Source organism: Geotrypetes seraphini, chromosome 9 (assembly GCF_902459505.1).
Source record: "Geotrypetes seraphini chromosome 9, aGeoSer1.1, whole genome shotgun sequence".
NCBI lineage: Eukaryota > Metazoa > Chordata > Amphibia > Gymnophiona > Dermophiidae > Geotrypetes > Geotrypetes seraphini.
The window spans coordinates 104,272,226-104,299,440 of NC_047092.1; the positions used below are offsets into that span (position 1 = coordinate 104,272,226).

A 27,215-nucleotide genomic window follows, 5' to 3' on the forward strand; every position below is an offset into this window, starting at 1 on the left:
TGCTCTGGCCTACATAGCTGAAGAAAGTGTACAATCTATTGACTTCATCTGCCTAAAATGTATGTCCCTACCTTACCACATTGTAAGCTAAATAGATAAGAGTTTGATCCATGATGTACCCTGCCCTTCTGTACATTTAACTGTAAGAGTTAGATAAGTGTCCTGCTAGTGACCTGCTAGTGTGAGCTTAGAACCAATGAGTGTTAAGAAAAGTAACACGTGAAAAGCTTTTTCTAGAATTCAGTTGTATAGCCAGAAAAATGAATAAATATCTCTGTAACTTCCTGGTTTCGGCACTTCTGAGCCAGCTTGGAGCTCAGGGGTCCAGCATGCATGCTGTGAATAAAACTCTTGTACTTTCTTCACGCCTCTGACTTTGTGTGTCCAAGTGACCTTTTAGGTTCAGTACAACATAACAGCCAGGGGGGAAGGGCACTGTAAACCAATTACCTCCCCTATCGATCCTTTCCTCAGAGTGAGAAACCTAAACCCAACCCAGGAGGGGGTGGGGTCAACACTCGTGATAGTGGGGACCAGCTTCCTCAAATAGAGAGGAGGCAGAGCAAGCAGGAGTTCTCAGCTGGCTCTAATGAAGAGAGTGCAGCTACTTGCCGAAGGGGCAGTTCCAGAGTTCCAGTTCCCCAGCCCAGGACGCTATACAAAGGTCAGCCTAGTAGGAGGGAGACTAAGCACTGGAAGGTTTATTGCCTTGCCTAACAGACCCTGGGAGGGTGACCCGGGAGTTGTGCATGGGAAAGAGCACTTTAGCAGAGAGCTGACAGGCAGGCAAGGTGGGGGAGGGGAGGAACAGCCCAAGAGGAGAACTTGCCAATACAACCTGGACTCCCTGTCCAATGAAGAAGAAATGCCCAGTATTCATGAGGACAGTGAATGGGAGGAGGACATGGAGATAGGGGGAATGAAGTGTGAAGGGTGTGTTATGCCTATGGCCAGGGGGTAACTGAAACTCAGCATACTACGTGACATGTCTCCTCAAGTCTGCTTATCTGACCTCCGTGACCTGGGTGTTACCAAAACAAAGAACAAAAGACCAGGACCGGGTGTGCCTGAATCGTAGTGAAGGACGCTGGTTACTGCAGGACCAGCTGTTTAACTATGAACTCAGCAGCTTTCACCCTATATAAGGACGGGACTCTGCCCCTAACATTAGAATCTAAGACGTTGCAACCACGGGACAGTCTCCTTTGGTCCACCCACCTATCAATTGCAGGGATTCCCAATTTTGAAGGATGGTCGTTGCCTGGGATCACGGTGAAGCTATTTTATTCTTATATTCATATATATATATATTTATATTTATCCCAGGACAAGCAGGCATGATATTCTCACATGTGGTTCACATGTGGGTGATGTCATCTACGGAGCCCCGATGCGGAAGCGTTTTCAAGCAAACTTGATTGAAGATTTAAGTTTGCTCTGCTGCTCCACGCATGCGTGCCTTCCTGCTCCACTAGGGGGTGCATCCCCTCGTGGTCTCCAGTTCAAAATTTTCCGCGAGCCTAGAAGTCGTGTTTTTCAGGCTCTGCCCCAACTGCCTTCTAGCACCGCGATTTTTTCTTGTTTTTTCACGATTAAGTCGCTGTGCGCGAATTCTTTACCTTTTAACTTGATTCCTGCTTCGTTTTTGACGACCCGGAGGCTTCCGGGTCCCCGTGGCTGCGTGGCTAATCGAGCCGCGGCTACTTTCGATTTAATGTCCCGGCCTTTGACCGGCTTTAAAAAGTGCACCCGGTGTGAGCGGCTTCTTTCCCTCACAGATCCGTATCGCCGGTGCATCCTCTGCCTGGGGGCGGCTCATCCAACCGACTCCTGCCCCCAGTGCGCTATTTTCAAGAACCGGGCCCTCCGCCGAAGAAAAGCCCGCATGGCAGACCTCTTCACCCCGGACCAACCCTCCACCTCGGCCTCGAGGTCGGCCCCGGCCTCGGCCTTGACCTCGGCCCCGGATACCTTGGCATCACCTCGAGACTCGACCCCGAAGTCCTCGGGACAACAGAAAGCCTCGGCCCCGGGTAAGTCCCCTCTTCCCTCTTCAGGTTCTGTAACAGCGAAGAAGCCAGCCTCGGGGACAACGTCGACGCATGGCGGAAGCCCCATGCTTACAGCCCCGACTAAGCCCTCCAAGCCTTCGGGCCGTGCCTCCACCACACGGGAATACTCTGATACGAGGTCGCCCCCGGTTGTGTGCAACGAGGCAGTGGACATGCCTTCGATGCTGTCCGTGCCCGTCTTCCAGGACCTACTCCGAGCGATGATCACGTCGGAACTGTCCGCTGCAATGGCCCAGTTTCAATCGTCCTCGTCCTCGAATGTGCCAGACCAGCCTGAGCCTCGCATCGAACAACCTCGAGGAAAGGTCCGCAACCCTCGCCGCATCCCATCCTCCTCGGACTCCTCGCCGAGGCGCCCGAGACGTTCTCCCTCCGCAGACCGCCGAGGGGCAAAACGTCGGGCTAAAACGACAGAAACCTCGAACCGCCGTACCTCCAAGAAGGCCCTAGGTTCACCAACTCTACGAGACCGTTCTCCCACACCTCATACGGGACCACTAAGGGTGGCTGAGTTATCACTCTCCAACCCGCGCATCCTCCGAACTCCCCCTCGGACCGGGACCCCGACACGAGGTCGCAGGTATTCTCCGAGGGAGTCCGGATCGAGGTCACCAATCCGACATCGATCGGTACCCCTAACCCCGGCATCGTCTCCGAGGGGCTCCTCGAGACGCCGAAGATCGACAACCCCGGAACACTCTCACAGTGCTTCCCCAGCCTCGGAGCATGGATCGGAGCAGGAACCTTAGAAAGATGACGGCAGAAAAGGGCTACAGCCCATCAAGTCTGCCCACTCTACTGACCCACCCCATTGAGTCTGGGTGCTAATGACTTGATACTCGAGGGAAGCCTCCCCATCCTTCTCCACCCGACGAAGGTCTCGTTCCCCGACCCCGCACGGGGCCCCGGGGACATCTCGCCCATCCTTCACTCGCTTTGTCCAGGACATGGGCCACGCATTGGACTTAGACCTCCAGTCCGACTCCAGATACTCTAAGGAGTACCTGGCGGATCTGGATATGCCATCACTGCCCAGAGAGTCCCTTCGCTTACCACCTAACCCGGTACTCCAACAGGCCTTCAGGAACCTGGAGACCCCCTACATGGTCACAGCCGTACCCTCCAAAATGGAGGCCAAGTACCGCACAGTACCTTACCCGGGATTCGAGCAACCACAGCTCTCCCACCAATCGCTGCTAGTAGAATCCTCCTTGGAAAAGGCTCACCCGTCCCGGATCTCAGCAGCGGTCCCCCCAGGCCGAGAAGGCCGAACCCTGGACAAGTTCGGCAGGAGACTATACCAAAACGCAATGATGGCCTCTAGGGTGCAAAGCTACACTTTCACCTTCACATCCTACCTCAAACACCTCATTGGACTATTGAGAGCCTTTGAGACTGACCTACCGGCCTCCCGGCAAGGAACGTTCGGCCTGCTTTTAGAGTCCCTCTCCAACCTGCGCCTTCATCTATTCCACGCGGCCTACGATGGCTTCGAACTCTCCTCCAGAGAAGCAGCCTTTGCTATCGCCATGCGCCGACTAGCTTGGCTGCGCCTGGTCGACATGGACCCCAACTTACAGGACCGGTTGGCTAACCTTCCCTGCTTGGGAAAGGAATTGTTCGATGACACTATCGAGGCGGCTACAAAACGCCTCTCCGAACATGAACGCTCGTTTGCCTCCCTTGTCTGACAAAAGCCCAAACCACCAGCATCCAGGCCGTATAGGGCCCCTCCGCGCCGCTACCCACAAAAGTCCACCCCTGTCTTCTCGCGGCCCCCACCCAGGCGCCCGCAAGCCCACCACAGGGCCATGCCCAAGTCCCAACCGCCTGCGACCACCAAACCATCCCCGTCCTTTTGACGGGACACGCGGAAGGGGGCGGGCCCCCTCCGCCATAGTCCCAGGCCCCCTTCCCATCGGGGGTCTACTCAAAGCCTTTTACCCTCGCTGGGAACAAGTCACGTCGGACGCGTGGGTCCTTGGCGTGATCTCATCAGGGTACTCTCTCAACTTTCGGGCCATTCCTCCGGACAACCCCCCAAGGAATTGCCCTCCCAACCGGACTCAGCTACCCCTACTCCTCTCCGAAGCTCGAGACCTGCTTCGCCTGAGAGCAGTGGAGAAGGTTCCCCCCGACCAACGGGGGAAGGGCTTCTACTCCCGTTACTTCCTGGTACCGAAAAAAACAGGAGACCTACGCCCAATACTAGACTTGAGACGCCTCAACAAATTCCTGGTACGGGAAAAATTTCGGATGCTCTCACTACCGACACTTTACCCCCTGATCGACGAGGGCGACTGGCTCTGCTCCCTCGATCTCAAGGAGGCTTACACACATGTCCCAGTACACCCCGCTCACCGCAAGTTCTTGCGTTTCCAGGTAGGGGACTGGCACCTACAATACCGAGTCCTCCCCTTCGGCCTAGCATCATCACCTCGGGTCTTCACCAAGTGCCTCGTGGTGGTAGCAGCAACCTTACGTTCCCGGGGCTTCCAGGTATTCCCCTACCTGGACGACTGGCTAATCAAAGCCCCGTCCAGGGAAGGGGTTATCTCAGCGACCCAACAGACTATTACCTACCTACAAAGTCTGGGGTTCGAAATAAACTTCCCAAAATCTCAACTACGCCCCTCGCAGTCCCTACAGTTCATCGGGGCCACGCTGGACACGGTTCGCCTCCGTTCCTTCCTCCCCCCTCCGCGCCTGAAGGCGTTAGTAAGTCTGAGCCGAAGGATCTCCCTGCTGACCTCGGTATCAGCCCGACAGATGATGACTCTCCTGGGCCACATGGCCTCCACCGTCCATGTCACACCCTTCGCCCGCCTCCATCTGAGAATCCCTCAATGGACCCTGGCGTCTCAATGGCGTCAAGACCGGGACCCGATCGACCGCCCCGTGACAGTGACTCCTTCATTGCAACAATCGCTCCACTGGTGGGCCGACTCTTCAAATCTTTCCAAAGGTTTGCTCTTCCTCGCCCCACCCCACAGCAAGGTACTCACCACGGACTCGTCGGAGTACGCTTGGGGAGCCCACCTGGACGGCCTATGCACCCAAGGAATGTGGTCAGCACAAGACCGTCGCTGCCACATCAACGTGGTAGAGCTTCGGGCCATCTATCTCGCAGCTGTAGCCTTCCAACATCTGCTCCACGACCGAGTGGTTCTCATCCGAACCGACAACCAGGTAGCGATGTACTACGTAAACAAACAAGGGGGAACAGGGTCTTGGTCCCTTTGTCGGGAAGCCCTGCGCCTCTGGAAATGGGCAATCTCCAACAACACCTTCCTTCGAGCGGTGTACATACAAGGAGAACAAAACTGCCTGGCGGACAGACTCAGCCGCCTCCTCCAGCCACACGAGTGGTCACTACACTCTCAGACCCGGTTCGAACGGTGGGGGACACCCCAAATAGACCTGTTCGCGTCCCCTCACAACCACAAGCTGCCTCTCTTCTGCTCCCGGATATACTCCCCGGACCGGCTCGAGGCCGACGCCTTCCTCCTCGACTGGGAGGGAAGGTTCCTGTACGCGTTCCCGCCGTTTCCTCTGATACTGCGGATGCTTGTCCACCTGAAAACAGTACAAGCCACCCTGATCCTGATTGCCCCTCGCTGGCCACGCCAGCCATGGTTTTCCCTTCTACTTCAACTCAGTGTCAGAGACCCACTGCCTCTGCCTCTGTTTCCCTCTCTACTGTCACAGGGTCAGGGTTCACTGTTACATCCCAATCTTCAATCTCTTCATCTGAATGCTTGGTTTCTCTCCCCCTGACTGCTCTCCCCGTGTCTCAATCAGTCAAGGAGATATTGGAGGCCTCTAGGAAAACCTCGACGAGAACCTGCTACTCCCAAAAGTGGACCAGATTCTCAACCTGGTGCTCCTCCCACAGCCAGGACCCGGTGTCGGTCCCCGTCCCCCTGGTCCTTGACTATCTACTTCAACTATCTCATTCCGGCCTAAAGACCAACTCCATTCGAGTACACCTCAGTGCGATTGCGGCCTTTCATCAGCCCCTGGAAGGGAAAGCCCTCTCGCTCCATCCCTTAGTCACTCGCTTCATGAAGGGTCTGCTGAACGTCCACCCCCCCTCTCAAACCTCCCCCGGTGGTTTGGGACCTTAACGTGGTTCTGGCTCAACTAATGAAACCTCCATTTGAGCCCCTAGACAAATGCCATCCAAAATTCCTCACTTGGAAGGTAATTTTCCTACTCGCGCTCACGTCCGCACGGCGGGTTAGTGAGCTACAAGCCCTGGTAGCGGACCCACCCTTCATGGTATTCCATCGCGACAAGGTGGTACTCCGCACCCATCCAAAGTTCCTACCTAAAGTAGTGTCTGATTTCCATCTCAATCAGTCCATTGTCTTACCTGTGTTTTTTCCCAAGCCCCACTCTCACCCCGGAGAAGTGGCGCTCCACACTCTTGACTGCAAAAGAGCGTTGGCCTTTTACCTCCAACGCACTCAGCCACACCGGAAAGTCCCACAACTGTTTTTGTCCTTCGACCCAAACCGGTTAGGTCACCCAGTTTCCAAACGCACCTTGTCCAACTGGTTGGCCGATTGCATCTCCTTTTGCTACGCTCAGGCTGGTCTCGCGCTGCATGGTCGAGTAACGGGACACAAAGTCCGAGCGATGGCAGCCTCCGTAGCGTTCCTCAGGTCCACACCTATTGAGGAAATCTGCAAGGCTGCCACGTGGTCTTCGGTTCATACCTTCACCTCCCACTACTGTCTGGACTCACTGTCCAGAAGCGATGGCCGGTTCGGCCAATCGGTACTGCGAAATCTATTTGCTTAAATTGCCAACTTCCCTCCATCCCTTTTCAGTTAGCTTGGAGGTCACCCACATGTGAGAATATCATGCCTGCTTGTCCTGGGATAAAGCACAGTTACTTACCGTAACAGGTGTTATCCAGGGACAGCAGGCATATATTCTCACAACCCGCCCACCTCCCCGAGGTTGGCTTCTTGGCTAGTTAAGTGAACTGGAGACCATGAGGGGATGCACCCCCTAGTGGAGCAGGAAGGCACGCATGCGTGGAGCAGCAGAGCAAACTTAAATCTTCAATCAAGTTTGCTTGAAAACGCTTCCGCATCGGGGCTCCGTAGATGACGTCACCCACATGTGAACCACATGTGAGAATATATGCCTGCTGTCCCTGGATAACACCTGTTACGGTAAGTAACTGTGCTATATATAATAAAGGGTTATTGTTTATGCTTTTATATTGTCTGTGTGCTTTTCTGAGTGTCACTGATCATCCCATCTGACAGAAATAAGTGGCGGAACAGGGTGGTTCTAAAACCCTTAGCTGAAGCAGGCAGTAAGAAAGGCAGAAGCAGCTCTGCCTAATTAAAGGCAATTTGGGGGAAGTCTGTTTCCAGGCTTTCCAATAAGCCCAAAGGACTCCAGAGGCAAAGTCAGGAGTGTGTAATTGCCTCAGTGAGGGAGACCCTTGTGGGGGGAGAGCAAGTAGCCCAGCAGCAGGGTGTACTGACTGGGTGAGACCATGAACACTGGCTGGAAGTTGCCAGCCTGCCCAGGAAGATGTGGGCTCCAGACAACTAAAGCACACTCCTGAATGTGGGTTTTGGAAAAACGTTGTTTTTTTTTTTTTTGTGCTTTTGCTGACAAGTACAGGGCAAGTTGCCCACACTGGAGCAAGAAGGATTGCTCCATAGAACTTATAGGACATTGCCTTGATGAACATATTATTGGATTGCCATGCCTGTGGAATTACAAATAAAGTGAAGCTGTCTTTTTCTTTTGAGAAATCCCTTTTTCCTGGTTTTCCTTTCTGCCAGCCATACAAAAGGCGCTACATGAATCTACCGGTGGCCCGGGCCCAGCTTTCCACCAACCCAGGAACCGGCCCGGTCACACTACATAACACCAGGAAACTGGAACACAGCAAACCCAAAATTTGAAGACTTTATCTACCGAAACTCATTAACGACAACTTACAACTTAATCCTAGGAGACCTAAACCTCCACCTCGAAATCCAAGTCTCCAAACAAGTAGAAATATTACTATCTTACCTTGAGGCCTTAACATACAAGATATTAGACCTTGAAACCACTCATGAAAAAGGTCACCAACTTGACATTGCAGCCTACATGACCCAACAACCCACACAACCAGAAATTCACACATTAAATGGAAACAGGTATCGTTCCCACTGGTCAGATCACTATACATACTCCTTCAATATCAACTGGACCAACAACAAAAGCAAACCAAACACACAAAAAATAACCTACATTTCACATAAGCATATCGACCCCACCAAATTCTGGATGAAAACAGATGCCATAATCCAAGAGTATAACCCCAAAAACTTTATCTCACAAGGGAGCCAGCTAAGTGCAGCAGCCCTAGATGAGCTAGCTCCAGAACAGAGCAAAACCAGAATCCATAGAAAATCTGATAAATGGTTCGACAATGAACTACTCCTACTAAAAAGACAAAGCAGACAACTAGAAAGCAAAAAATAAGAGAAACTCTACTCACAGTGGCTGTGGTTCAGAGCAAGTAGATATGTTTGATGCACAATTTTGACATCATTGTGAAATCATCAATATGCACCTAGATGGCAGATTGTTGCTAAAAATAATAGTAATATGTGCTGGGGTACCTGACCATACTAGGGATTTGAGCCCATCACCTTGAGAAGATGGAAGAACTGACTTTAACCACAGGAGCTTTCTTTTAGGTAGGGGTTCCTGCTATATGAGATGATATCTTAGGAGATCATAACCATTTCAGGTTAAAAATAAGTTTCCATCTGGACTCTAGAAAAGACAGAGTGCAAATGTAAATGACAAAGTCCACAACCCATACTCTCTTATGAGACCAAAAAGAAGTTGTTAAGGTACCGGGGGGAGATTTAAACCCATGACCTGTGGAAGATGGAAGAAGTGCCTTTAACTATTGAGCCACAAGAGCTTCCATTTAGGCAGGAGTTCCTGTTATTTTTTAGTGACCTTCTACCATCTGGGTTCATATTGATGATGTCACAATGATGCCAAGATTGTGCATCAAATAGGTCCACTTGCTCTGAACCACAGACATTGTGAGTAGGGTTTCTCTTATTTTCTTAAACTTTGGGAATGAGGTTTAGTATGCAATACATTTGTTCATTTGCTTTGCATGAGAATGCATTATTAAATATTTTTTTACATTAATATCAAACTGGAGTATTCTTTACCCCCAAAAAACAAAACCCATACCACTATATCTGGATGCCTCCAGCACACATTACATTAGGGATTTCTATTCCGCCATTACCTTGCAGTTCAAGGCGGATTACAAGTAGATTGTCAGGACATTAGAAGTATTTAGGGAGTAGTTTGTACATTTCTTTGAGTTGCTAAGGATTACATTTGAATTGTCATGGTATTAGAAGTACATATGGAGTAGTTGTAGGTGATGCTTGGGACATTTCTGATTGAGTTAGTTTGGTTTTATGTGTTTTTTGAATAGAAGAGTTTTTATTTCTTTTTTGAAGGTTTTGTAGTCTGGTCGAGGTCAATAGGTTGTAGAGTTGGAGGTCGAGTGTTGCAGCTCGAGTGGCTAGGAGATTGTCGTACAGTTTTTTTCTTTTGACGTTTTTGGTTGGAGGGTGTGTGAATAGTGTGTGGGTTCTTCTATGTCTGGTTGAGGTGGATTGAATTAGTTGATTGTTCCAATAAGCTGGGCTGTCTCCATTTATTGCTTTAAATAGTAGGCAGTAAAATTTGAAGTTTACTCTTGCTTGTATTGGGAGCCAGTGTGAGTCGTGGTATGCCTCTGTGATGTGGTCGAATTTCTTCAGTGAGTAGATCAGTCTTAGGGCTGTATTTTGTATTGTTTGTAGTTGTTTTTTCATGGTTGCTGTGCAGGGGAGATATAGTATGTTGCAGTAGTCTATGAGACACAGGAAAGCTAGGGACCTCCCTCCACTTCAAAATCACTGAGCTCTGGAACAACCTTACCTCCCCTCTTCGGAACTTGAGCTCTCTCCAAGTTTTCCGCAAACATCTGAAAACCTGGCTTTTCTCAAAAAATGTAAGTCTCCCTCCAACTTAGGAATCAAAGAAACTCTTATATCTTGGCATCCCAAGTCCTGTAAATGTTCTTCACACTTCTACCTCTAACCCTCTGTTGTAGTTCCTTCCTATTTCTCCTACTGTAAACTGCGTCGAGCTCTATGAACGTGGAGATGATGCGGTATACAAACCTAAGGATTAGATTAGATTAGATTAGGGATTGCACCAAGAGTTGGAATTGTTTTCTGTCAAAGAATTTTCCGACTTGCCTCAGGTTTCTCATGACTGTGAATGATTTTTTTTTAATTGTTTTGTTGATTTGTGGCTGCATTGTACAGCCTCTGTCTACTAGCACTCCCAGGAGTTTTAAAGTGGGTTGGATGTGGTATGTTGTAGAGTTTATGACAAGGTTTGTTACGGTTGGGGTTTTGTTATTTTCGAGTAGGATGAAGTTTGTTTTGTCCTGATTCAATTTCAGTTTGTGGTCTTTCATCCATGCTGCCACTGTTTCAAATGTTCTGTGTATTGTGTCTGCCATGGATGGTGCTGGTTGATCGAAAGGAAGGAGAATGGTGATGTCGTCTGCATAACTGTAGGAGGTTAGACCTTGTTTGTCTAGGTAGGAGCCGAGGGAGGCAATGTATAGGTTGAAGAGTGTGGGAGAAAGAGGTGATCTTGAGGTACTCCGCAGGGGTTAGACCATGGCTCGAATTTTTCTTTGTTTGTTTTAACTCTGTATGTTTTGGATTGTAGGAATCCTTTAAACCATGATAGTACCTTACCACTGATTCCTATTGAGTCCAGTATCTGTAGAAGGATGTTATGGTCTACTAGGTCAAAGGCTGCGGAGAGATCTAGTTGGATAATTAGCATTTTTTGCCTGTGCTGAGGTGTTATCTGGCAGTGTCCATGAGTGAGCCTAGTAGGGTCTCAATGCTGTGGTTGGTTCTGAAGCCTGATTGTGTTGGGTAGAGTAGGTTGTGGTTTTCTAGGTATGAGTTTAGGATTTTGGCTACAAGGCCTTCCATTAGCTTGACATAAAGTGGTATTGAGGCTATGGGTCTGTAGTTGGATGGTTGGTCTACTTCTCCTTTGGGGTCTTTCAGGATTGGAGTGATGATGATTTTGCTGAGATCTTGTGGGAAAAGGCCGTCACTGAGTAGAGTTTGTATCCTTTGCAAGAGTAGGGTGCAAAATAGTATACTGGAGGCTTTCAGTAGGTATGGGGGGCAGTGATTAAGGTTGCAAGTTGCGTGGCTGTATTTGTTGTAGTTTGTTTAAATCTGACCATTGTATTGGTGAGAAGTGAAACCATGTTCTGTCTGCTGCAACTGCTTCTCCTTCTGTGGAGGGTGTTGTGATCTCTTCTAGGTGCATAGGTGTTCCATATAAGGTGGATCTTATAGTTGCGATTTTGTCTTTGAAGAATGTTGCTAAGAGGGTGGCTGTGGGTGTGGGGGTGTTGTTGCTTGTCTGTTAGGGTTTGGTGTCTGTGAGTTCTTTTAGTAGTTGAAATAGTTTTTTTGTGTCTAGGGATTCTTCTCCTATTAGCTTTGTATAATATGTTTTTCGTTTTTCTTTTAATTTTTGTTTGTATTTTTGGTTCAGTTTTCTCCATTGGTGTGACTCAGATATGGGGTCTTTTCTTTCTTAGATACCCTTGCAAATGTGTTATTAGATACCGTTCTTTAAAATATGTGTTTGTAGACCCGACTCATTTGATTAGTTTCCTTTCTCTGAAACGCCTTGAGAATGAAGAAACATCTGCACAATAATTAGCTCTCTTTCAGCAGCAGATTGAGTGATTCCGTTTGGTGAATATGTTAAATTTAAATTACTCTTATCTTTAAGTCTTGGATCCAAAGTTTGAGGACTAGTGTGTGATTAAGTTAAGTTGAGTTTCTTGTTACAAGGTTAATTTATTTTCAGGATTAAAAGTAAATTTAAATATTATATTTTCTTAATTATACTTTCTGTACAAGATGTTATGCTTGGAATATAATTTGAAATTGTATAAATAAATAAATACATTTTTTAAAAAGTGATAAAGGAGAAATTCACAACTAGTATTTTTACCTACCTGAAGATGACCAACGTTTGTTGCAATCTGTAAGAAAGATGAAACAAGGGAAATTAGATAACATGCTTTCCTCAGTAGAAGGAATTTCTCTAGCAACACCCTCATTCGTAATTGTTGATTGCTACTGCTAGATACTGTTCTTGTTCATTCTGGTCCCCGGCACTACCTAATAGCTGACTTCTGTATTGCAGAAAGGGGGGATAAAACCTCAGAAGCTGCAGCAAATGTTCACTCCCTTAAATATTATACTAACTAAACACATTTCTATGTGTCATTAAAAACAAAACAGGTACATATGTGTCACAAACATCAATACAAGGGCACTACAACAAGTGCCTAGAGAAGCAGAGCAACCAATACAATGAAAAACGAGGAGGAAAAAGCCCCAGATCTTAACCTCCACCCTACAGAGACAGGTGACAGGTATAGCAGGGTAAAAAACCTCCTAGGCATAAAAAAACCCGCCTCATATACAAATTAAATCGGTGCTCTGTGCAATGCAAGTAAATTCACTCAAATTTCAAAAAGTAACAAATAAACGCTTATCTGTGTTAGAAAAGGTCTGTCACGATGACCAGAATTTCATATTCATGGCTGCTTCATAATGTGTAACATAATGTAGTTTGATATCTCCCATTATGGAATCATACTATCTTGAAACCACCTGACCATTTATTTTCTTACTTACTTTTATTAATCAATATAGTACCATGAAAGGTCAAATTATTTCATTTTCGGCATATATTAGAAAACAAATTAAAAGACAATTTTCCATTTTAGAATTAAGCTTTTGGAGTCAAAATTGATTGATAAATGGGAATATTCTATGTCAGTGTTCTTCAACCTTTTTACACCTATGGACGGACTGGCGAAAATAAAATAATTATTTCGTGGACCGGCAAACTACGAAGACTGAAATTTAAAAAAAAAACAAACATCGCCGCCCCGTCCCCGCAAGTTCGGTTCCACAAACTATCTGATCCCATCCGCACAAGCCTCAAATAGTTATGATTTTATATTGAATATATTTTATTAAAGTATAAAAAGAAACAATATTCTATACAATTGTCATTTTATAAAGACAAATAATACAGGGCAAAGATAAAAAAAACCCTGTCTCCCCTCCCCTTCATATATATCCTTTCTATTATCAAGAAAACTGAATAAGCCAAATTATTACAGAATGCTACACAAATATCATGTAACAGAATACCAGTCACACATGGCAGGAATGGTGTTAGGGGAGTGCAACTAGGGCAACTGCCCCCTGGTCAGAGAGAGCCCTAAGCCAGCTGGAAGCTAAAGAAGCACTGCCTGGGCTTTGCACTCCCCAGTTATGTCTAACATCAGCTCTAGTAAGATACATATTTCAAATCTGATATATTCTAATCACAAGATTGAAATAAAATTATTTTTTTCTACCTTTTGTCGTCTCTGGTTTCTGCTTTCATTGTCTTTTCACTTTCTTCCAGCCAGCGTCTGCCCTCTGTCTCTTCAGTCCAGCATCCAGTCAACCCTTCTATCCACTGTCTGTCTTTCTCTGCCATCTATCCGCCTGCCCCCCTCTCAACAATTTGGTCTGGCATCCATCATCTTCCTTCTGTTCCCCTCATGGTCTGGCATCTCTCTCCTTCCCTCCCCCCTGTGGTTTTTAGCATCTCTCTCTTTTCATTCTCTCCTCTCTCTTCCCTTTCCTTTTCTTCTCTGGTCTTCCATCTCTATTTTCTGCCTCCATCTAAATTAAATTGTTTCTTACTATTTAGTCCTGTTTCCCTCTTTTCACTATGTCTACCCACAGTTTGTCACCCCTTTCCCTCACCCCTCCATTATCTTACTAACTCTATTTTCTTGCCCCTTTATCTCCTCCTTCCATCCAGTATGTGTTCTTTCCCCACTTCCATTCAGCATCTGCTCTCCCCTCTCAACTAATATCCATCTGCCTTCTGCTCACTCTCCCTTCTTCTCACTTCCATCATCTGTCCCCTTCTCTCTCTCCTCTCCTCACTTCCATAATCTGCCCCCCTTCCCCTCACCTTTGCTTTCTTTCCCCTGAGGGTGGATCATGTCAGAGGGGAAGCTTTGGCTGAGCAGAACCGCTTGCAAGGAACAGGGTAACTTACTTGACGTTGATGCCAGGGCCTGTCGCCGTTTGAAGAAAAAAAAGTGGAAAAAAGGGACCTGCAAAGGTGAGCGGAAGGGAGACCTCCAGGACAACTGCTCTTTGCCCTTCTTCAGTGGGCCCAAGAGTCTTTAGGCTAGCGGCAGCTCTGTGTGCTTTTAACTTCGGCACAGAGCTGCCCCTATGTAGTAGTTTAGCCGCGGTTTCATGAGGCAGCCTCAGGGCCTTTGGTAGCCAGCCCACATCGCATCATTGAAGCGGGCTGGCCTAGCAAAGGCCCTGAGGCTGTCTCATGAAACTGCGGCTAAACTACTGCTTAGGGGCAGCTCTGTGCCGAAGTTAAAAGCACACAGAGCTGCTGCTGCTGGTCTGGAGGTGCAGAGACAAAGGCAGGAAGCATACGCGGAAGGAGTCCTGGCGAAGGCAGGAGTCCAGGCACAGCGACAGCAACAGGAAGTTGCAAGTCAGCTGATGCTGGCACCTTTCGTTGCGGCAGGGACCCGAATCCTTCACAGACCGGCAAGATTTTTTTGGGGAACGGCACCAGTCCGCGGACTGGCAGTTGAAGAACAGTGTTCTACGTTACAGGCTCTTTAAAAAGCTAAAGGTAAATATAATGAGATTTCTTCTAAATTGATAAGAAAAGACTTATTCGCTCAACAAGTTTTGTATTATGGAAATTCAAATAAGGTGGGAAAATTATTGGCAAATTGTCTTAAAGCAAAAAAAAAAAAATAAATAAAGAAAAATAATTGCAGTAAAGGATGAAAAAGGTGATATTCTCAAATTGGACTTATTTTAAAACAATTTCTGGATTTTTATAAAGCTTTATATTCTTCTGAGCCTTATTTAGATAAAGAAAAGGATGGTTTAGAATTTTTAAACCTACTTAAGGGACCAAAAATTCCTGAACATATAATGTAATGTAATGTAATTTATTTCTTATATATATTTCTTATATAAAAGAAAGTTTAGAAAAGCCAATATCACTAAAAGAAGTACAAACAGCGTTGAAGTCTCTTAGAGTTGGATCCGCTCCAGGTGGGGATGGTTTCACGACAGAGTTTTATAAATAGTTTCAAAATACCCTATTACCATATTTGTTAAATTTATATCAGGTTCAACTAACTAAAGGTTGCATCACAGGTACTATGTCAAGTTTCAAGTTAATTAAAAGTTTGTTGTACACGCAATATCAAATACTTCAATGCGCATGACAATAAAAAAAATTGGGAGATAAAATAAAACAATTTGTACAAGTAAACATACAATGTATGTACACAAGTAATTAGCGATACATAAGGGAAGAGGGGTGAACTACAATCTTTAAGGAAAGTAAAAATACATTTAAGGAAAAAACAACATCAGGAGGGTAATAAAGAATGTTTTACAAATATTGCTAAGCCATAAAAGAGAATGGGGGAGGTTGTGACCTATACATAAGGTCTGGTTAAAATTAGGTATTTGAGCCTGGGATTTATGATATATAAATTATCCTATGACTCAATTGCGTCTTTATACAGGTAGCATTTTAATGTGCTTTTAAATTTTTCTAATGAGGTTTCTCCATGTAAATAGATTGGTAAATTGTTCCAAAGCTGGGGTGCTACGACTGAAAAAATTGTAGCTCTTCTGGTACCTATTATTTTTAAAGAAGGGATAGTCAGCAAATGCTGGTCTATTGATCTTAGAGTCCTGGCTGGAGAATATGGTATCAAAAAACGATGTAGAAATATTGGTGTGTTGGTTTGTTGGATTTTGAAGTTTATCAGTGCAATTTTATAGATTATTCTGTGTGAAATTGGTAACCAGTGTGTTTTTTGTAGAAGAGGTGTGACATGATCATATTTTTTGGAGTTAGTAATAATTTTTATTGCTGTATTTTGTATAATTTGTAGCCTTCTTATTTCTTTCTGAATTATGCCATGATACAATGTATTGCAGTAATCCAGCCTAGAGATAACCAAAGATTGAATTAGAATATTAAGAGCTTCTGGTTTTAAGACTTTGGATAGAGATCTAATGAGACGTAACTTATAGAAACAGTTTTAACTACGGAATTAATCTGATCATGAAAAGAAAATTCTTGGTCTCCTAGTATTTTCGTCGTTGTTACTTTTTGTAATGGGAAATTGTCTAAGAGTATTTGTGATGAGAATGTAAGAGTATTTGTGATGAGAATGTAAGATCCTTTTTCCATGGAAAAAATACTATTGAAGATTTGGTTGCGTTCAGGGCCAATATGTCTTTAAGCCACTGACTTATTTGTTTTAACTTATTATTTATATTTATTATCTCACTGGAATCAGCTATATTTAATGGATACAAAAGATGGATGTCATCTGCATAGGCAAAAGAGGAGAATCCAATGGATTGACTTAAATTGAGGAGTGGCGACAAGAAAATATTAAATAAAAGAGGGGACAAGATTGAGCCTTGAGGGATGCCATAAGAGTTTGTATAGTTGTTTGATGATGAATTGTTGAAAATAACTTTGGCTGACCTATTTTGAAAATATGATTTAAACCAGTTTAGCACTTGGTCAGAAATGCCAATGGAAGACAGTCTCTTAATGAGTAAATGATGGTCAATAGTATCAAATGCAGCAGATAGATCAGGTGAGATCAGGAGAACAGATTTATGGTGATCTAGGTGGTATTGGATATTGGTTGTAAGACCTATCAGAGAGTGTTCTGTTGAATGATTAGATCTGAAGCCTGTTTTTTCTACAAAGTTGCTTATATGATTGAAAACAACCTTTTCTATTAATTTAACAATAAAGGGTAGATTGGCTATGGGTCGGTAATTTGACTCAATTGCAATTGATTCTTTAGGATTTTTTATTATTTGACGGATGATTGCTTCTTTCCATTCTTTCGGTATAAATCCTGTGGTTAAGCTATTTTCAATCATTGTCTGAATAAAGGGGTCAAAGAAGGAAAAGAAACGTTTTATACAAAAAAAAGAGAGATTGAGTTGGAGCCTGTGCCTTTGATGTTAATACTTTGTAAGAATTGTTTAAGGTCCTCTAGGGTTGGTATTTGAAAATTGGCACATTTTGAAATAGGTAAAATTTGTGTTGGTTCCATGTCTACATTAAAATTAATTTTTGAACCAATGCTATCTCTAATTTTATTAATTTTATTTACAAAATAATTGGCAAGATTTTGTGCAATAGGTTTATTTTCTAAATCAGGGTTTTCTATTTTTTTTGGAGCTGTAAGATTTTTTAAAATAGCAAAGAGGGCAGAGGAATTTTTAGCACTTGAAATTTAGATGTAGATGGAAATGTAGATGGAAAACTTTTGGCTAAGACATTGGCTTTGCGCTTGGCTAAGGCTCTCCCCTTTATTATTGGTATGTACTAAATAGGGTTTGTTTCTCAGAGACATTCTTCTAATAATACCAGGTTGGCTTTACATATGTTAAATTTATCAAAAGCCATCAAAAGACAAAAGTCCATTTCTGTATCATTGGATGCAGAGAAGGCCTTTGATCGAGTGGAATGGACTTTCATGCATCAAGCAATGGAATGGTTTGGTAAAAGTTTAGGATTTATACAAATGATTCAAACATTGTATAGCTCCCCTGCTGCTAGATTGTATATTAATAATAATTTCTCGGAAAGTTTTAGTCTACAGAGGTGGGTTAGACAAGGCTGTCCCTTATCTCCTCTGCCTTTTGATACTGTATTAGAAATCTTGTTATTAGCTATTCAGCAAGTGAAGGAGATACAGGGTATTCCTTATTCAGATCGGGAATATAAAGCTTCTGCTTATGCAGATGATATACTGCTTCATTTGAGAAATCCGGAAACAACCATTCCAAGCTTACTAGAATTGATAGAGAAATTTGGAAAATTTTCAGGATACAAGATAAACTGGAGTAAATCAGAAGTTCTTCCACTTAATGTGCATTGTACAAAAGGTTTGTTTGATTCATTCCCCTTTCTATGGAAGGAGGATGGAATAAAATATTTAGGCATTTGGATAAAAAGTACGCTGGAAGACACAATGAAAGTAAATGAAAAATTTTTTATTACAGAAGGTAACAGAAGTGTGTGAGCAATGGAATCCTTTACATCTTTCGTGGTGGGGGAGAGTTCAAACTATTAAAATGATGATTTTACCTGTGGTTTGTTATCAAATGGGTATGTTACCGGTTTTTTCCAATGATCCTTTTATAAAAAATTAAATAGTATTCTTACAAAATTTATTTGGCATAGGTACAAAAGCCAATTACAGAGGGAGGGGTAAATTTTCCCAATTTTTATAAGTATCATCAATCCTATATTATGTGCCAGGGTATGTATTGGGTCCTCCCAGAGCTCATTGAAAATATCCCAGATTGGTTATGGTTGGAATGGCGACTCATGTTTCCTCTGCGAATGTGCCATGTTCTAAGTATCAAAATGCCTAGATTATATAAAGATAATAGAATATTAGTAGACACATGGAAATCCTTAAGATATGTGAGTAATTTAACACCTATTCCAATTCACAAATCAACAAATCAAACTATATGGCTGAACTCCAAGATTCAAATTGCCGGATTTAAGGTCAGCTGGAAGTATTAGATGATAGCAGGTATACGTATATTAGATGATGTTATGCCTAATGGTAAGTTGCTTGATTTTTCACAGTTGTAACATAAATATGGCCTCAATAAATCACAAAGTTTTAGATGGATGCAACTGAAGCAGGCCATTTAGGTGGGGTTCCCTGAATGGAAAAATCTTAATAATCAATATAGTTTAGAGTTCTTATGCTTTCAGGTGGACTTCCTGGGACACCAGGCAGCCCAGTGGTACAAATTGATAACTGGATTTATTAAAAAGAAACAAAAAACCATTTGGAGAGACATTTGGAGCATTGAGATTAAGCATCAAATTTCTGCATCTCAATGGACACGAATTTGGACTTGGAGGAGGAGATAATACAGTGGTGCCTCACACAACGAACTTAATCCGTTCCAGGAGCAAGTTTGTTATGTGAAACGTTCGTTGTGTGAAACGCGTTTTCCCATAAGAATACATGTAAAACAAAATAATTCGTTCTGCAGCCCTGTTTTCCCATAAGAATACATGTAAAACAAAATAATTCGTTCTGCAGCCCTACATTTCCCTCCCTCCACCTCACCTTATATGCAGTTTGCCAGCTTTCTTTTTCACCCAGCCGCACGCTTTCAAAAAGCTGTGCACGCGCAGCTGCTGAAGTTGATCAATGTTCTCCTCTCCTGCAACTTCCGGTTTCCGGTTGCGTCAGAGGAGAAGATTGAACAACAGAGCATGCGCGCATGTGCTGCTCTTTGAAAGTGTGTGGCTGGCCGAAAAAGAAAGCCGGAAAACTCGGCATCTAAGGTAAGGTGGAGGGAGATGATGGAACACTGCATTCAGACAGGAGGGTGCTGCTGTTCCCGGCTCACATTAGGAAGCGGCGAGAGTAGTTCCGCCCCCCCCCCGGGCCCCTCGGGCGACTTCGTTGTGTGAAACGAAGTTCGTTATAGGGAGCAAGACAAAAAGTTCGTTATGCGCAGCGTTCGCTGTGCGAGGCGTCCGTTATGCGAGGCACCACTGTACTTGTTTTTTCTGTTACATAGAGCATTATGGACCCCTGTTTGGTTACAAAAGTTAGATAGCTCTAAGTCTAATAGATGTTGGCATTGTCATCTTGAAGCAGGGAGTTTAGATCACTGTTCTTCAACCGCCGGTCCACGGATCGGTGCCGGTCCGCAGGAAATTTCTGCTGGTCCGCACAGGGTCGGCAAGGTGACCATAGGTCCAATTTTCAGACCTCCTGTCCCGTTGTCCCCACACATAGCTTCGGGACGCCGAAATATCCCGTTTTTAGGGACAGCATCGCGAAGCTGTGCTCAGGGACAACGGGACAGGTGATCATTTCCTATCCCTACCTGTCGCGCAAAAAAAAGCGCCTCCCTTCTTCCTTTCATCCGATCCGCTGCTATCTTACCGCCCTGCTGCTGCTGCTGCTGCTAAAGCCGACAGGAAGTCTTCTTTCTGACATCAATTCTGACGTCGGAGAGGACGTTCTGGGCCAGCCAATCGCTGCCTGGCTGGCCCAGAACGTCCTCTCCGACGTCAGAATTGACGTCGGAAAGGAGATTTCGTGTCGGCTTTAGCAGCAGCAGGGCGGTAACATAACAGCGGACTGGGGAAAGGAAGGAGGAAGGCTTTTTTTTTTTCGTGGCAAGGAGGGAAGGAAATAGGCAGGCAAGCAGGCTGGCTTTGGCCATGGAGGTAGACAGGCAGGCAGGCTGGCTTCGGGGGTGGGACTGGGACAAAGTCTGGAAGGCAGTGAGAGGGACATGGGAAGGAGGCACTAGGGGCACAAAGGACATGGGAAGGATGCACTGGGGGCACTAAAGACATGGGAAGGAGGCACTGGGGGCACTAAAGACAGGAAGGGGCACTAAGGACTTGGGAAGGAGGTACTGGGGGCACTAAAGACATGGGAAGGAGGCACCGGGGGCACTAAGGACATAGGAAGGAAAGAGGGAGGGAATAGAAAGGGACAATTCTTGGGCCTGAGTGCAGAGTGCAGAAAGAAAGAAATGAAAGAAAGGATACACAGACAAAAGGAAACGCAACCAGAGACTCATGAAATCACCAAACAGCAAAGGTAGGAAAAATAATTTTATTTTCAATTTAGTGATCACAACGTGCCAGTTTTGAGAATTTATATCTGCTGTCTATATTTTGCACTATATTTGTCTAATTTTCTATAGTTACTGAGGTGACCGAGCTTGTGGAGATGGGGCGGAAACGAGGTTTTTAAATTTAGTCCTAGTAGTCTGCCGGTCCACAAAATAATTCTTTTATTTCTGCTGGTCCATGGGTGTAAAAAGGTTGAAAAACACTGCTTTAGCTCATTTATTGTTCTATTGTCCATTTATTATGGCTTTTTGGAAATCAATTTGGGGCCAAATTGTTTATTAGAAAACCCGATGGCATTGACCTTTGATACTATATTATTTGGCATATCAATGAGAGCAAAGAGTCAAATATCTTCAAATAATAACAAGCTTTTACTTATAATGACAGGGGTCGCCATACAACAAATTACATGTAATTAGAAAAACTGGAGTAGTTTGAACTATAATTTTTGGTAGAACTCGTTATGCCATATATATAAAATGGAAAGAGCAATATCTACACAGAAGGGGTATTTAAGGAAGTTTCAAGATGTATATTGTACTGAATAGATACCATTTTTCCCTTAAAATTACAAGTTTAATACTGGGGGAAGGAGGGATAATTATTAGTTTATTATTTAACAATGTAAGAATGATAGGGGGAAAAATTTTATCATATGATACATATGTTTTATATTTGCTATGGAAGGGTGGGGAGGGAGAAGCCCCTAGGTCAAAGACCAGTGCCTTAACTGAGACCAGCCCTACTTGCCTACATTCCAGTTCAGCAGGAACTTGTCTAACTTTGTCTTGAATACCTGGAGGGTGTTTTCCCCTATAACAGCCTCCGGAAGAGCGTTCCCGTTTTCCACCACACTCTGGGTGAAGAAGAACTTCCTAACGTTTGTACAGAATCTATCCCCTTTTAACTTTAGAGAGTGCCCTCTCATTCTCCCTACCTATGAGAGGGTGAACAACCTGTCTTTATCTACTAAGTCTATTCCCTTCATTATCATGAATGTTTCGATCATGTCCCCTCTCAGTCTCCTCTTTTCAAGGGAGAAGAGGCCTAGTTTCTCTAACCTTTCACAGTACGGCAACTTCTCTAGCCCCTTAACCATTTTAGTTGCCCTTCTCTGGACCCTTTCAAGTAGTACCGTGTCCTTCTTCATGTACGGTGACTAGTGCTGGATGCAGTATTCCAGGTAGGGGTGCACCATCGCCCGATACAGCGGCATGATAACCTTCTCTGATCTGTTCATGATCCCCTTCTTTATCATTCCTAACATTCTGTTCGCCCTTTTTGCCACCGCCGCGCATTGCGCAGACGGCATCATCGACTTGTCTACCAGTACTCCCAAGTCTCTTTCCTGGGGGGTCTCTTCGAGTACCGCACCAGACATCCTGTATTTGTGTATAAGATTTTTGTTACTGACATGCATCACCTTACACTTATCCACATTAAACCTCATTTGCCATGTTGCGGCCCATTTCTCGAGCATGTTTATGTCCCATTGCAGGTCTTCGCAATCCTTTTGCATCCTCACTACTTTGAATAGCTTCAAATCATCCGCAAATTTAATCACCTCACTTGTCGTACCAATTTCTATGTCGTTTATAAATATGGCTCCACTTCATTCTTTTCTTGGTTGGGCTGAGAACTTTTCAGCGGCCTCTCATATCTAGTATCAGCAGCTATCTGTTGGTACTGAAATATATATACAGTATATATATATTTTTTTTTTTCAAAAAAGCTTTACCAAATGTGGTCAGTATACCGTGAATTTTCAGGTGCATGCTAGTTTCAGTAGTTTTAAAACAGATTTCTAAAAGCAAGTTTGAGGTCTACAATTAGCCAGGAATGATTGACTGGGTTGCAGTTGAATGCTTTATTACTCACACTTTGGAAACAAACTGACAGCACAAAAATCACAGAAAATAAATTTTAATTAAATGTAATTTAATTGCTGTTTGCCCATCAGAGCATTTTACATATGTTTGAGTGAATGCAATAGAAGCAACAATATTTAACTTGTTTTATTTTCATGCCTTGGTATTGGTATGGTTCATACAGTACGTCCTTCCTTTATACTCTATATTTCATTTTCTTTAGTATGCTGAACATTTTTGTTATCTAGATGCAAGGAAGGGAAAAGGGATTGGGACTTGTATACTGCCTTTTTGTATATATACAACCACACTCAAAGTGGTTTACACTACAGGTACTTCAAGCATTTTCCCTATCTGTCCCAGTGGGTTCACAATCTATTTAATGTACCTGGGGCAGTGGAGGATTAAGTGACTTGCCCAGGGTCACAGGGAACAGTGGTGTTGAATCCACAACCTCAGGATGCTGAGGTTGTAGCTCTAATCACTGTGCCACACTCTCTTCCATTCATCAAGGCTGACATTCTACTAGATAAAGATGGGCCTGTACTATCATCCATCTGGGCAAACCGAAGCTATCGATGAAGAAATGGAAGCCGAGATGAAGCGAGAATGCAAAAGCGGTAACACGATTATTATGGGAGACTTCAACTATCCCTGGATAGACTGGAGTCTTGGAAGCTCAAAATGCGCCAGAGAGACCGGATTCCTGGAGGCTATACAGGATTGCTTCATGGATCAACTTGTTAGAGAACCGACGAGAAGGAATGCCACTCTGGATCTAATCCTAAATGGGCTAAGAGGACCTGCGAAGGAAGTGGAAGTAGTGGGACCGTTAGGAAACAGCAATCACAATATGATCAAGTTCAAAGTTGAAGTAGGAATACCGAAAGGAAAGAGAACCATAGCGACTTTTAACTTCAAGAAAGGAAACTACAAAGCGATGAGAGTAATGATAAGGAAGAAACTCAGAAACACCTCAAAAAAATGGCAGACTTTAGAGCAAGCCTGGTCTTTATTCAAGGACATGGTGATCGAGGCGCAAAATCTACATATACCAAGATTCAGAAAAGGGTGCAAAAAGAATCGAACAAAAGACCCGGCGTGGATAACCAAAGAAGTGAAGAAAGCAATAGGTGATAAGAAGAATTCATTCAGGAGATGGAAAAAGGGCAAAACTGAGAACTGGAAAGAGCACAGGAAGCATCAAAAAGAATGTCACCGTGTTGTTAGAAAAGCCAAAAGAGAATATGAAGAAAGGCTAGCCAAGGAAGCACAAAATTTCAAACCGTTCTTCAGATATGTTAAAGAGAAGCAGCCGGATAGGGAGAAGGTGGAACCGCTGGATGACGGAGACAGGAAAGGAGTGGTGAAGGAGGAGAAAGAAGTGGCGGAAAGACTAAACATTTTCTTTTCATCTATATTTACAAAAAAGGAAACATCCAAAATACGAGAACCTGAGGAAATCGTCAAAGGAGCCCAAACAGATAAACTAACATCCATGGAAGTAAGCCTTGAAGATGTACGCAGGCAATTAGAAAAATTAAAAACTGACAAATCGCCGGGCCCGGATGGAATCCACCCAAGGGTTCTGAAAGAACTAAAGGAGGAAATAGCGGAACTGCTACAGCAAGTTTGCAATCTATCCCTGAAAACAGATTGGAAGATAGCCAATGTTACGCCCATCTTAAAAAGGGATCAAGAGGTGACCCGGGGGAACTACAGACCGGAAAGTCTGACCTCGATTCTGGGGAAAATGGCGGAAGCGCTGATAAAAGACAGCATCGAGCATTTTGAAAGAAATAAACTTCTAATCACAAGCCAACATGGCTTCTGTAAGGAGAGATCGTGCCTAACGAACTTAGTGCACTTCTTCGAAGGAATTAACAAACGGATGAACAAAGGGGACCCCATAGACATTGTATATTTAGATTTCCAAAAAGCCTTTGACAAGGTACCCCATGAACGCCTACTTCGGAAACTGAAGAACCATGGGGTGGAAGGAGACATACACAGATGGATTAGAAATTGGTTGGCGGGGAGGAAGCAGATGATAGGAGTAAAAGGCCTGGAGGAGGGTCACGAGTAGTGTTCCACAGGGGTCGGTGCTCGGACCGCTGCTATTCAATATATTTATAAATGATATAGAAACAGGGACGAAGTGCGAAATAATAAAATTTGCAGACGATACCAAACTATTTAGTGCTGCTTGGACTAAAGAGGACTGCAAAGAATTACAAAGGGACCTGAATAAGCTAGGGGAGTGGGTGACGAGATGGCAGATGAAGTTCAATGTAGAGAAATGTAAAGTATTGCAAGTGGGAAGCAGAAACCCGAGGTACAGCTATACAATGGGAGGGATGTTATTGACTGAGAGTATCCAAGAAAGGGACTTGGGGGTAATAGTGGACAAGACAATGAAGCCGTTGGCACAGTGCGCAGCGGCCGCTAAGAGAGCGAATAGAATGCTAGGTATAATCAAGAAGGGTATTACAACCAGAACGAAAGAAGTTATCCTGCCATTGTATCGGGCGATGGTGCATCCACATCTGGAGTACTGCATCCAATATTGGTCGCCGTACCTTAAGAAGGATATGGCGATACTCGAAAGTGGTCAGAGGAGAGCGACGCGTTTGATAAAACGTATGGAAAACCTTTTATACACTGAGAGACTGGAGAAACTGGGGCTCTTTTCCCTGGAGAAGAGGAGGATTAGAAGGGATATGATAGAGACTTACAAGATTATGAAAGGCATAGAGAAAGTGGAGAGGGACAGATTCTTCGAACTTTTGAAAACTACAAGAATGAGAGGGCATTTGGAAAAGCTGAACGGGGACAGATTCAAAACCAATGCTAGGAAGTTTTTCTTCATCCAGCGGGTGGTGGACACCTGGAATGAGCTTCCAGAGGGCGTGATAGGACAGAGTACGGTACTAGGGTTCAAGAAGGGGTTGGACAATTTTCTGAAGGAAAAGGGGATAGAGGGGTATAGATAGAGGATTAATGCACAGGTCCTGGACCTGTTGGGCCGCCATGCGAGCGGACTGCTGGGCACGATGGACCCCCTGGTCTGACCCAGCAGAGGCACTTCTTATGTTCGATACTATAGATCATCAACTGTTAATCCATAGGCTTTACGACATAGGGATCTCTGATCAAGTATTAGATTGGTTTAAACCATATTTTAAAGATCGTTCTTCGAAAGTCCAGTTCAATGTTTCTATCTCTAACACTTTCTCTAACAACTATGGGATCCCACAAGGTTCCATTCTTTCCCCTATACTGTTTAATATCTTCCTCGCTCCTCTTGTTACATTAGGGCAATCCATTGGGTTCTCTATCTTTGCCTACGTGGATGATATTCAACTCACTCACCCTGCCAATCTGGACAACCCTGCAGATATCTCGTCTATTAATTTGGAACTAGAACAAATCAGCCATTGGTTAAGCACTAATATGCTAGCTCTCAATATCAACAAAACCAAAGTTATGATTTTCCCAGTCAAGGAAGGTCTTACCCTTCCCTGTCCCATAACAATAAAATCAGTCTCTGTTCAGATAGTCACTTCCATTAAACTCCTCGGTGTTACTTTCGACGGAAAACTCTCTTTCCATGAACAAATAAGCTCAGTAGTTAAGAAATGTTTTTACCGTCTTCGAATGATTAGATCTCTTGCCACCCTATTAGATCAATCATCATTAAATATTCTTATTCATTCACTCGTTATTTCATGCTTAGATTACAGTAATGCACTATACAAAGGAATCACTAAGAAAGAAATAAAACATCTCGAAATTATTCAAAACACTGCCATTAAAATTATTTCAAAAGCACGTAAATACGATCATTTCACACCTCTTTTAATCAACGCTCACTGGCTTCCTATAGATCAAATTTCCTATAAAATAATGTTGCTAACTTACAAGACCAAAACTTCTGGCCAACAGGTTATTAATCCCCCATACCCCCCACCGTACATTACGTTAATCTAATCAAAACTTACTATCCATCCCCTCTTTAAGATACATTAACACTATGCACACTAGCATTTTTTTTGTCACGGCCCCTACCATCTGGAATTCAGCACCAAATTATATAAGAAAAATTGCATCCCTTGATAAATTTAAAAGTAACTTGAAGGCTTTTCTTTTGAAAGACACATATGGTGTATAATAGTCCTTTAAGGACGGTAATGGAAATCTGTTCCTTGCCATCTTTTAATCATTTTAGCTTATTTTACATAATTGTAGACTTTTTATACTTTGTTGCCCTTCCTTTTGTCTTGATCCCTCTTCCCCTCTTTTTCTCTTCATACAAATTGTATTTCTGCCCTTTTCCATCTTGTATCGGTAAGTTTATGTTCGTCAG

At 44.0% G+C, this 27,215-nt stretch overlaps 1 protein-coding gene across 1 annotated transcript in view; it reads right to left on the reverse strand.

Annotated features, from left to right (window-relative positions):
- Window positions 1-27,215, reverse strand: part of TF (transferrin) — a 587,202-nt gene that overhangs the window by 235,603 nt on the left and 324,384 nt on the right. Inside the window, exon 11 of the mRNA XM_033958374.1 lies at window positions 12,190-12,216. Within this exon, the coding sequence (XP_033814265.1) occupies window positions 12,190-12,216 (27 nt within the window). The remainder of the gene's footprint in view (window positions 1-12,189; window positions 12,217-27,215) is intronic.